The sequence below is a fragment of the Lepidochelys kempii genome, chromosome 11 (assembly GCF_965140285.1).
Source record: "Lepidochelys kempii isolate rLepKem1 chromosome 11, rLepKem1.hap1, whole genome shotgun sequence".
NCBI lineage: Eukaryota > Metazoa > Chordata > Testudines > Cheloniidae > Lepidochelys > Lepidochelys kempii.
Genome location: NC_136390.1, coordinates 10,890,028 through 10,902,860, shown reverse-complemented (window position 1 = coordinate 10,902,860; position 12,833 = coordinate 10,890,028). Strand labels below are relative to the sequence as shown.

General features: G+C 42.0%; 1 protein-coding gene across 4 annotated transcripts in view; it reads right to left on the bottom strand.

Annotated features, from left to right (window-relative positions):
• The window catches only part of PDIA5 (protein disulfide isomerase family A member 5), a 129,952-nt gene that overhangs the window by 29,668 nt on the left and 87,451 nt on the right, over positions 1-12,833 (bottom strand). For all 4 annotated transcript variants that reach the window (XM_073305109.1, XM_073305112.1, XM_073305110.1 and 1 more), the window contains 3 exons: positions 8,456-8,526; positions 6,280-6,443; positions 4,098-4,228 (listed from right to left, as the gene is read on the bottom strand). In XM_073305109.1, coding sequence (XP_073161210.1) covers positions 4,098-4,228; positions 6,280-6,443; positions 8,456-8,526 — 366 coding nt within the window. The remainder of the gene's footprint in view (positions 1-4,097; positions 4,229-6,279; positions 6,444-8,455; positions 8,527-12,833) is intronic.

The window sequence follows — 12,833 nt, the reverse complement described above, 5'->3', positions numbered from 1 at the left end:
CCTCCCCCGCCCCGCCTGGAGGCACTCGCAGCAGTTATGCATACTAGGCCCAAGTGTCCTTGGCCCCCCTGCCTGGAGGCACTCGCAGCAGTTATGCTGAGCATCTGCAACAATATGTTGCAGAGTCAGACTGCTGTTGTTCGCCTCTGGCACTGGGTGCCGGCAACACTTACAAGCCACTAAAGGGAACAGTGAATCTTTTTTCTTATTATTACTTCTTGTTTCAGCTGATAGGACATATTTGTTAAAGTGTTTGTCCTGGTACTTTTTAAGAAGAGAAATCAAATTGGTCCGGGAAACACCAAACCCTTGCACTAAAGCTGACCAATAAAGAAAAATCCCAAAGAACTAAGACACTTCCATCACCATCCAACCCCATTCCCAATCTGGTTGATTCCTTCATATAAAAGTCTTTTTGGAGGTAGTTTTTGACCTCCATGATAATCCACAAAGAAATGTGTTTCCATGCTAGTTTTTGTTTTTTAAACAACTATATTTCTGTTGGAAAGAAAATAAATGTGGGTTGGGTTTATCTTTCCTTTTGGAAACTCTTTCGTATTTGCAGAAAACCCTTAATAGAAATCCTAACTAGAAGAAAAAACCGGAATACTACTCTCAGTAATAAACCTTACAATGCATTCTTGTCTGATTCACTGGGAGTTACCCAGTGAAACATTCCAAACTGAGATGATACTCTATTGCAACTTGTCTGTCCTTTGTGGCTCTGACAGCTAATCAACAGCTGATTTTTATTGTGCAGAGTTTACAGAGAAGGGGCATGTTAATACTAACAAATTGTGGTATTACTAACAAACTGGCTGCTGAAAATGCCTGCAGCCATAATGCCATTTGTCACCATTCAGAACCACACTGCTCTGGGTTGGATCTGCTTAGTACCAAGATGAAAGACCAGTGAAAACCTAGCTACTACAAGTAGCGTTGTTTATATTGTGGGTGCTGCTCTTCCACTGAGTCAGCACTGACTAATAGCCCAATATAAATTAGGACTCATTACGCTGCTAGGCATGCCATCTTTTGGATGAAACGTAAAACCAAGGCCTTTACCACTCAAAGCAGCGTGATTCAAAATCCACTGAGGTCAGTGGGAGTCTTTCTATTGACTTCAAGAGGCTTTGGCACATGTTCAAAGTCACTAAAGATCCTACGGTACTTTTTGCAAGCACAGAGGTGTTAGCCTCTATGTCCTGGCCAAATTCTTGATGGGGGAAGTTATGCGCTGCCCACCTAAATTCCCCCCGTAGATTCAGTTTGGTTCACTGTGCCTTACTTCCTGTTTTAAACTACTGTGAGGGGCTGCACTGTGCTCTTCAAACACTGCCACATTCCGACCCCACAAGTGGCTGTATTTCAGTGGGGTGAAGGGATTCTTAGATACATTAAGTGCTTTGGGTTATAAGGTGCTATATAAATGCAAGCAATTATTTTGAAAAGGATAGATGGTAGGAAATGACTGTGGCCTTTGCCTAAAGGTTTATTCGTCATACTGAAGGCTTTAGAAAGGTCAGAACATTCAACCTATTGTTTTAGATCTAAAACCTAAATCATGTAAGAGGTTCACAATTCTTATAAAAAAAATTAAAAAAAAATAAGACAAGCTCCTTCATAGGGCACTCACTGAATACAGTAACACACTGCAGGACTGCACTGACCTAGGATGTAGCGCTGAATGGAGAAAGAAAATTATTTGCTCTAACGAGGCCTGGCAATTTTAGCAGTGCTCTTTCTGCACTAAAATAAAGAAGTTAACATTAATTAGCAAGCATGAGCACAGAGAAGTCCCATGACTGAGGAAATGGTAAACAAAAGATAATCTATCAAATTTAGCAGAAGGCACATTGTCAGTGCAGAAAAGCAGCCAACTCTGTATAGGATGATTTGTACTGTTCTGTTTCCTTAATAATTATCTTGCTGCAACCAGAGATTTAAAATATTCATCAGTTCTTTCCTACCAGGCCTGACTAAAAGCAGACTTGCTGCATGTGTGTGTGTACCCTCCCCCCACCACATGCACACAGACACACATTAAGCAAAAACAAATCTGCTGAAATACTGTACGCCCTGAACATGGGAAATTGTAATGGCAATTCAGTCCCTCTTGACTGTAAGTCATAAAAAGCCCCATAAGGATATTTAACAAACACCAATCTATCCTCTACGCAGATAGACTCACGTACAGATAGGCACCCAAAGTGTGTTGTAAAACTACATCTAAAGAGTAATCCAGCTGCACCAAACAGCACTGAGTTATGCCAACCCATTAATGCACTTAGGGCCGGATTGCGATACCCTTACTCACAATGAGATTAGTACCTTATTTCATACTTAGCCCTGTTGACTTCAGTGAGACTACATATAGTGTAAGGTACTATCCAACACGAGTAAGAGTATCAGTAAATAGCCACACGCTTTTGACCTCTGGAGTTGCATATTAATGAGTCTGTAAACCATCCCCTTAGTGACTTATAAAGACTAAAATATTTTAAATGCATGCTTTTAAATAATTTTATTTAAATTTAAATTTTGTTAAAATGACCTAAAGATAAGCAAATCTCACACACACACACACAGTGTGGGGTGGGGGAAGAAAAAGATCTCTTCCCTCCATGGATTATGTTCACACTGGGAAACTGGGGTAAAATCAACTAGCTGGAGAGAACAATGGCATATGCCTTACTTTTACTATTAAATGTATTTGCTTTTAAAATAAAATTTCATTCTTAATCAATAGGGATCCATGTAGCAGTAATTCCTGGCACAATTTTTAGTCAATGGGCGGTGGGAACTAGAGTTGAAAAAGGATTCAATCTCTTTTCCCTTTCTTTTACAATCTCCCAGGAATTCCCTTCTCTCTGCGTCCCACATCCAGCAGGGCTGCATGGGAGCCCAGAATGCATTCATGTTTAATTTTCTTACAGAAAAGCAAAATAAGGAGCTGTTTCTCCTGCCTGATTAAACATTAAGGGCCTGATTTCTCAAAAACAGTCTCCAGTTGTGTGGGAACAAATCTGATTGAGATAATTACATATCTAAATGCTATCAATTAATTGCAGAGACAGTCATCTTATGGCACAGAATTTTGCACACAAAATTGGGTGGGCGCATGGTCAGGGCCCTTTTAAAACAAATCAGACCATAGATATTAAACAACAGACTCCCCCCAACACAAACCAAAACACCTGCCCAAGACTAAAAGCTGAACGGCGTCCAGCCACCTCTGGACTAATACTGACAATGGAAGGGATCACTGCTGGTTTAAATAACACAATGCAAATCAGAAAGAAGGCCAAGCACCAGTGTTGGTTGGAAACATTTCTAGCACTGAACGTATTTGAAAAAGAGTTATTTCAAATAGTCGGAAAAATTGGCTTCTCTCCCCACCCTGCACATCTGATTTACAAAGGGCCTGATGCAAATCTCCGTTGACCTCAATGGAAAGACTCCCTTTGACTTCTAAAGGGAGCTGGTTGGAGCTGCTCATTTATATGTAAATGAGATAATCTGGTCATGAAGTTGTTAAAGTTGGACTCTCGTTCCAGGCAGGGATTAAAATGTGAGTTTAGATTATTCCTGAAATGGTTCCATCAGAATTTAGATTTGGACTACCAAGGGATTGATTCACCCCTGCATTACTCCATTGATTTCCCTGGAGGTACCATGGCAAATAAACTGGAGTAACATACTAAGAAACATACTAACATATCCATCACTATAATATAAGGAATCACATTTTGTTATGCAGGCCATAAAACGAAGCAGAGGAAAATAAATGCACTTTGTTTATTCATCTGCCTCCTTTGCGATCCCTTGTAGTAGTCAGTCAGTCTCTGGATTAAAGCTGTAGGCTGTTTCCTCCATCCTGCCCCCCCTACAGATTCATAGACTATATTAGGGAGGGTCTCAAGCAGCTAAGTCAGAATGAGATATGAACTACAAATTTAGGGTGTTCAGATCCGGAGGTTTGTTTCAGGTCTATATCTAAATTAACGACTGTTTACAAAAGTATATACAAAGCACAGGATTTCAGAAGCTACAAGGGACACAAAAGCTATATGATAAACAGAAACACAAATACTCACATGGGGCATAGAACATGACAAGGGCATGCTTCTTCTTCTTTAAAGACTCCCTGAAGTCTTCTCCGGCTAGGTGGATAACGCTCGTTAGCTTTTCTTCCCAAGCCGGTTCAGGTGGAGGTGGTGCTTGTGGGCTAGAGGAGAAGAAAAAACAATGGATCTCTTAGATCTTTTTAGAAGCATGCCAAGAGGCCTTATGGCTCTGTCATCTCTTGCTTTGAGGAAATGGTAGTAGAGGATCCTTATGGCTATTTGTACCATAGAAAAATGCACTTAGCATTTCCATTGCCAGGAAAGACAAGAGTTAATTTTCAGAAATGAGTAAAAATGTGATTCTGAACATGACTGGTTCAATATAGGAAAATCTTTATTTCAGCAAAGATGTTACAGAGTGGACTTTTGTTCCAGAACCATTCAAAATGACTGTGGGAATTTATAGTTCTGAAACAAAGGTCAGGCTGAAATAAAGGTTTCCTGATTTGCTCTAGTCACACCAGTACGGCTGTGTTTATAGGCATGCATATTGAACATTAGGGTACAGCAGGTGGAATCAAAAGGCAATTGACATACATCAATCACACCCACTAAAGCAAACAATGTACTGTATATCACCATAATGTAAACTTGTTGTCAAGTCTTTCAAGACAGCTGGGAAGTACAAAATTCTAAAAATGAAACCAGGATACAATAATCAACACAAACCCATTTTGGAGGGTAGGGAGTAAATGAACTGCAATATTTGAATAAAGAGAATTTCATTTATCAACTGTGATTGCATACAGTGTCCAGCTAACAGCAATCCTGTACCTGGAGAGTACCCCTAGAAAGCTCTTGCTATTCACCACCTCATGGACATGTCTCAAGACTCATTCCTGCTGTATCTTAAATAAGTGATTACTTATATAAAATCATCAGCGTGAAGGCATATTATCAAGACCTTCATTTGTCACTGCAGTATTAAATTACAGTTTCCATACTTTCAAAATGACAGGAATGGCACTGTTTTAAATACAGTCAGCTATGGATAAAACAAATGAAAACTCAACATTTTAATTCCATTCAAGGTAATTCGCTATATACCAACCATATTTCCATCACTACTGAGTCACCCAGTTGCTAACAAAGGAATCAGGATACCTGAGGGCCAGATCCTCAGCTGATGTAAACGGTCATAGTTCTACAGACTTCAATGGAGCTATGACAATATATCCCAGCTCAACCTCTGGATACTGGTTTGGAGAGCGTCCAGTGATTACAGCAGGAAGAGGGAGTCTGTATTCCCTCACGGTCACTGACTTTGTGTGTGAACTTGGTCAAATCACAATCTCGCTACCCCCCAGTGCACCCCGGTGTAAAACTTACTTTCCACACAACAGTCTTGAGAGACCAAATTAATCATTTGATGTAAGACATTTAGAGAGACTTGCATGCCCAACAAAATAAAAATGCCAAGTATTATTAACCAAACTCTTCCGTTCAAAAGTCAAGGTTGGATGCCTCATTTCACAATTAGATGGTGAAAGCACAACTTCAGCAAATAATCGCAAAATATAGATGAAACCTCTTTCTGTGGCACAATACAGCAAACAGAGTAAACACGAAGTTTCTGAGAAAAGAAACTCTGTACGTCAAAAAAAAAATTCTTTATATTTTTCTTCCAAAACAATGAAGAGACAATTCTTCCTTCTTGGAGCTACATTCTTCTCAACATGCATTCAACCTACATCTGTATGTTTTACTGCAACTCGTAAGAAAGATGCCAGTTTTGATGGTCAGAAATTACTTCAGAAAGAAAAAAGTACAGCTACAACAATTTGGCTGCTAAACAAGGAAAACTACTGGCTAACAGAAAGAGGGTTCAGCAAATTTGATCTTATTTGTTTGAGCCACTGTTAGGCCCCCCCTGAGAGAGACTTAGGAGATATTTTAAAAATATTTATTTTGGGAAAGAATTACTGAGACACGTATTAAAAAAAAAATCCCATAGCAAACAAAGGATTTTGTGTATTAAAAAAATATAATGAACACCTCTTTGTGTGGCTTTCAGTACTTTCGATTTGGTTTTTGTTTGTAAGGGATTTAAGTAGGAGATGAATCTCAGTTTAAGATTTACTTTTTCACAGAAGCAATCTTCAGCGGCTAATAGCCAGAAATCTGGATGAAAATTCCAACTCATACAACTTACTTTTGCAGCCAGTCAATGATCTTCTTCTTAGTTCTGAGTTGCGGCAGAGTGTACCTCTCCTCTCCATCTTGAAAGTACTTCAGTGTAGGAAACCCTGAGATGTGAAATCTTTCTGCCACAGCCTTGTTGACAGTAGCATCAACAGCTGCAAGGACACCAGGACTCTGAAACAGAGAAAGCTAACTGCAAACCATGGCATCGCACTCACTCGTAGCCAGGAGACGGTACAGATTCAGAGGCACCCATATGGGTTTAGACTCCAAATGCAAACTACATGTATACTGAAAAACACAGCTGGCTCCACATAACACTGTGAAGGGATGGATATATTTTACCAGGTCATACAGTCAAAGTAACGTAAGACCTTGCAGCTCAGCCTAATGCACACACCCAGCTTCAGGTGCCTACCTGAACACTGACCAGGTGTATTGTGGTCAGGGGTGGGGGGACAAATGGGAGGAATTCTCCCTTCCAGGCTGAGTGGCTGTGAAGCCGTTCAGACAAAGCTACTTCAATCCAATGGCTTCAGAGGCCATCCACAGCCTTCATATGCCCTGGCCACAAGAGAGCTGAGGACAACGACTGGAGGACACATGCATCAGCAGATCCTCTGGTCCTGCCTCATCCCTCCCTGTGCCAGGGTGGCCCACCTGCGCAACTCTCATCCCCACATCCAGCACAGTGGGACTGTCTTGGTTCTATTGTTATGCATGGCCACATGGGGGAGCAGGATTTTCCCTTTGCCACATAAATTATTAAATATGGGTGACCTTGATACAGTCTCTACCCTTCAATTACCCATCCTCAGAGCCCTCTCTCCACCCCACCTGCCTTTTGCCCAGTCCCACATCTCATCTTGGATGCCCTCCCACCAACTGAGAAGCAGCATGGAGCAAACTGAGCTCCTGATCCAAACCCCTCCCACTGAAATCTCCTGTCCGCCGTTGTTGAAAACTCCACTTTCCTGCTCCCCTCCCCAACCTGTCATTATGGTGCCAAGATGCTCCCCTGCCTTTTCCTCCTAACCCGCAGGCAGTTGTTTTTTCCCTTACGACATCACTACAAACCTACCCTGTTGTCTCCAGTCCTCCCACTAACTCACTGTCCATTCCTTGGTCAGTGCTTGCTTCCAGTACTGCAATCCTGCCTCTTCTATATAGCCTCCCATACTTCCTCCTGCACCCTTCCAATCAATACCAAATGCTGCTGATAAATTAACCACTCTAACCATGTCACTACACTCTCTGAAGCCCTCCTCTGGCTTCTTCTCATATTCTGCATCAACTTCAAGCCCCCATTTCACTTTTAAGTGTCTGCATCATCCTCTCCTACATCTATTCCCCCACTTCCTCCTACCTCCTCCCCCCTCCGCATAAAACCTCCCAAATGCCCCTTTTACGTCTTCCTCCCATTCTCATCTTCATGCTCTCTCCCCTCAGGTCTTCCCCTGCAACTCCAATACACTCTTGTGCCAAATAACCACTCTTCATTCAAATTCCCCCTTAACTGACTCTCCTTTCTTTGGAAGGGCTTGGTGGGCTTCAATGGAAGGGAGCATTATTGAAGAAGGACCAACTGTGCTTTGAGACAAAACCACTGTCTCCGAGGCATTGAGTGTCTAAACTGCAATGACCATCTCTTTCATTCCTGTACGGCCTGTCCCATGATGGTGCTGAATCAACAACCATGATTATCATCATCACTGGGCCTGAGATTCTCCTCTTATTTACATTGATGTACAGTGGAATGACACCAGTGTAAAATCAATGTATGCAAGAGGAGAAACAAGTCTGTTAAATTTTTACATCCACACCATAAACGAAACCTCACGTCTTCTTAATTTGCATTTAGCATGAGGCCTTTAATTAATGGGAAAATAAACATTTCCACATTATATTTGGGTTTGATCATATTGTGTATAAATAAGGCCCTACAGCAGAATATATAATCACTTGGCAATTTTGTTTTCACTCAAGACAGAATGTTCTTGCTAACACTTTGGCAAGGCTCATACATTACCGATGAGACTGTACTTTGGAAGCACATCATGGAGGGCCCTGTGGGAGGATGAGAACAGCTAAAATTGTGGCAGGGAGGGATGGAAAAGTCATTTATATTACTTCTGGTATTTATAATGGATTATTTGAAAAGGGGAAAATAAAGGAAATTAGTTTACATCACTGGCTCCGTGCAGCATCTCTGCGGCCGTCTCATACTCTGGCTTCATTTTCTTACAGTGCCCGCACCCTGCCAGAGAAAACCCAAATTAAACTCTACATTACGCAATATTCGCAGTTGGATTTAGAGCTTCACTAAAAACAAAGAATCACTCCATGGTTAGTCATTGCCCCATCCAGCCACTGTCAATGTCCAGAACCATGTAGTGGAGATTTACTCGAATTCAGAACGTGTTTCATTTTTAAAGCTTCAGCAATATTTAGGATCATTTCCAAAATGGTCACTAGAATTTAGACTGTTTAAACAAATGCAATGGACACATTCTGCAGGATTCTGGAAATGAATCAGAAGTACAGAACACACAGTATCGGTCAAGCCACTGACATGCAGTGTAGCCTTGGTCAAGTCACTCAACCTCTCTTGCCTCAATTTTCAAATTCTTATCTAATCTACTTAGAGAAATGATGTATTGGGGTAACTTCATCAATTTAAAATCTGTCTTATGCTGGTGCATTTTAAATTAGCAATTTAATCTGGATTACACTGCAGTGATACAAGTCCCACTTTATACTGGTGCAGCCAGCCTACATTAGGAGTTTGCACCAGGTTAATCACTTCCATGTAATTACACCAACACATATATTCTTAATGAAGGCAAGGCCTGTAAAATGGAGATAAAAAGGTACTTTCTGTGCTAAGTTATTTATTTATTATTTTATTACTGTAGCTCCTAGGAGCCCTGCTCATGGACCCAGGACCCAGTTCTGCCAAGTGCTGTACAAACACAGAGCCATTCAGATCAATAGATGAAAAGCCTCACCTAAAGAATCATTATCATAACATAGTACAAAGGCGTATTATGTTCGGGTGATCAGACAAACTCATTTACACCTAAGCAATTTGTTTAAAGCTGCTTTTTAACAGTACAAGCCCTTCCAAGGCCTCCATGCAGGTTGAGCACCCAGCCAGGACATGAAAGCTCTGCCCTGGGCATTTGTAGTTGGAGTCCTGTATACAACCCTTCAGAATGGCCCACTTCATTGCACTCCCATAACTCTTTCCATTCCCCCCAGAACAGGCAAACACAGAGTAGGTTCCCTCTGGCCGGGGGAAAAGCAGAATAGGGTTGGCCCACCATTTGTTAAGGGGCGAGAGCTTGAAAGCACTAGAACTGGTTATCAACAGCTTTAAACGGGCAGAAACCCTGAAGGCGGTTAATGTACTGTGCTGCAAAAGGGATGTATTGCATTTAGATACCTGGTGGGAATCAAATCCCTACAGGTGCTTTATTTTCCCCCTAGGTTGCTGTCAGTCATGTTGTTCTCCTCCTTTGCTTCTTGCTGTAATAGGCACTCAAAGGCCCTGTCTTTACTGTGCTTTGAATACCATATTTGAAAACAGGGCTTGGTGTCCATTTCAGTAAGACTCCAGCAAAAGTGGTTTTCTAGGCAGCACCGGGGCTATTTTTAAACCATTGTCAAAGAGTGCACTGAGACGAAGCTGGGCCAGCTGAAGCCCAGTGGAGGGATTCTGGAGGAAAGAGTCAAAACCAGAGCAGTCATGGACCTAAGCTTGAACATGTTGTTAAAACCTGGCCAGACACCCGTGTTTGCACCCATTACAGATGGAACTGTGGTTACATTAGGTTCAAAGCCCATCACAGACAGGACCTAAATCACAACATTATGGCGTAACATCTATGAAACAATTAGGTACAGCCCCAACTGCTAAAGTTGATACCAAGAGACACTTTGAATGTGAGTAAAACAAATGAAGTTTTAAAGCCATTAAAATGGCAGAATCAGATTGGTCTTGCAACTGAAACTCCTTGCCTTGGGGAGCTACAAAAGCTTTTGCAGTTAGAAGAGCAGAAGCCCTGAGCTTGGAACCAGATGTGATCCAATAAGAGGTGAAATTCTATTCAGAAAGAAGTTGGAATAGCCTAAAGAGTTACTATCTTAGCACCACTGTCACCGCTCATCCCGTTTCTAAGAGTATGCAAAAAGCTTGTATGATGATTTATTTGCCACTGCAGAAATTCTGCAGTCACACAGCTTTCTGGGAGGGATTGACAGTTCTCACTGACTTAGACTTGGATTGATTGATTTAACTTTTTCTGAGTAGGGATCTTTATTCATTTTGTGTTATTTCCCCCCCCCCTGTAAATAAAGAGAACTTTGAATCACAGCTCAGATGCACTTTTGTGTTACGTGTATATTGACATGAGGTGCCATTAAAAGCACAAGACAACACAAGGAAAGTGACCTATCCAGTCCCAGAAGAGGAAGAGAGGTCACAATCAAGTGCAAGGATGTCTTGATACCTGCTGCAAAAACTCCTTCGTCGTCTCCCCTGGCTGGGGCTATTGGGAACATCTGAGACACGGGAGAGAGTAGGACTGTAGATAAGTGAGAATAAGGATAACTGGGAGCCTTAGGGTATGTGTACACTGCAAAACACACACACACACACACACACCTGTGGCAGACAGTCTCAGTGCCTGGGTCAACTGACTTGGGCTCACACTATGGCACTAAAAATAGCCATCAACATTCCTGCTTGGGCTGGACCCTGGCTCTCACACTCAGTAACGGGGGAGGTGCTCAGAACCCCGTCTCCAGCCTGAGCAGGAATGTCTACACTGCTGTTTTTAGCCCCATCACACAAGCCCTGTGAGTCAGTTGACCCAGGCACTGAGAGACACTGCCAGAGTTTATTTTTTGCAGTGTAGACGTATCCTTAGACTCATATCACAGGATAAGAGGAACTCCTGAGGAAGTGAAAATTAGTGACTCTCACCCCACAGCTGGAAAACCAGACCTGGGCTCTGTAGATTTGCAGAATCATCTTCGGCAAATGACTTGACATTTCTGTGCCTCTGTGCCAGGTATCATCATTAATGATTTCAAGTGGTCAGAAACTCTCCATAATAGCTCACCTGAAACACAGCACCTCCAATATTGACACCGTGCTGAGCAATGATTCAGGACTGACTCAGACAGGAGGACACCTTCTGTTGAATCATCACCTGCATTTCCTGCAGCCCACTGGGGTTTTCCCTGGAAGTCTGAGCAGACCTGACCCTGTTTGACAAGAATGATCTGGAAAGATCAAAGCCTGCCTGAGGTGGTAGGGCTGAATACCGCAGATGAGACACAGAGCTCTGTCTCATTACTGTATTAACCCCAAGCCCCCAATATCTGAGTCTTGTCTCTGTGCCCCATTACTAGTTCCCTGAATCATGTCCTGTCCAGAGGGAGCAATCTGTTACAAGAAAGAAAAGGAGTACTTGTGGCACCTTAGAGACTTTTCTTTTTGCGAATACAGACTAACACGGCTGCTACTCTGAAACCAGTTACAAGAAACAATTCAGGGTCTCTCTCAGATTGTTTCCTACACCAGTGGTTCTCAACCAGGGGTACGTGTACCCCTTGGAGGTATGCAGAGGCCTTCCAGGGGGTACATCAACTCATCTAGTTGAGTTGCCTAGTTTTACAACAGGGTACATAAAAAGCACTAGCGAAGTCAGTAAAACTAAAATTTCATTCAGACATCTTACCTAGTCCGCAGGGCTTAAGAGAGGTGAAATGCTTTGAGCCACTGCAATGAAATGTGATACATAAAACAAATGTAAATTATTAATATTCCATACTGAAAAGAGAGAGGGATTTAAACTTTAAAAAAAAAGCTACAAAAAATCAAGTACTATACACACTGCGTAAAACAAGCCCTTGCTAATTGTTTTAAAATACCTGCATGAACAGAGTTCCAGTTTCCTTATTTATAATTTATGTTCTCAACCGACTTAAGTAACCACAGGAATAAACAACTTCTTCCTCCAATGCAGTTGCTGTTAATCAGGAGTCAGAAGGCTCAGTGACAACAGCCAGAATCATGATGTTCAACGTCCTCTGTATCATTCCAGGGCAGAGAAAGCATAGGGATTGGGCATGAAAACTGCAACAATCAGGAACCCAAAACCCCACTGTCGGGCAGATAAGACTAACTTGGCACATTCCAATTGCTAGCAGTTGAAAGCACTTTCAGATTCAAACCGATGGGATGATACTAATTTGGAAGAGGTAGAAGTATATCGACAAAGGGATGGGTTACTAAGAGACTTACATCATCGGTGACCAACTGAACATTTCCATACTACCTAGGTTCTGCTCCAGTCCAGGAAACCACAGTTACAAACAGAACTAACAAGCAGGCCTGTAGGTATAGGAGGGAGCTTTTATCACAGACAGCACGCTGAAGAATTTTGCGGACATATGCCTAAATCGGCGGCAGCTGAGAGGTCCACCTTTGAAGATGCCATTACCAACGTTTCAGTCTTCTTGTGATAATGCAGCAACAGGACAGTGCTCTGTGAG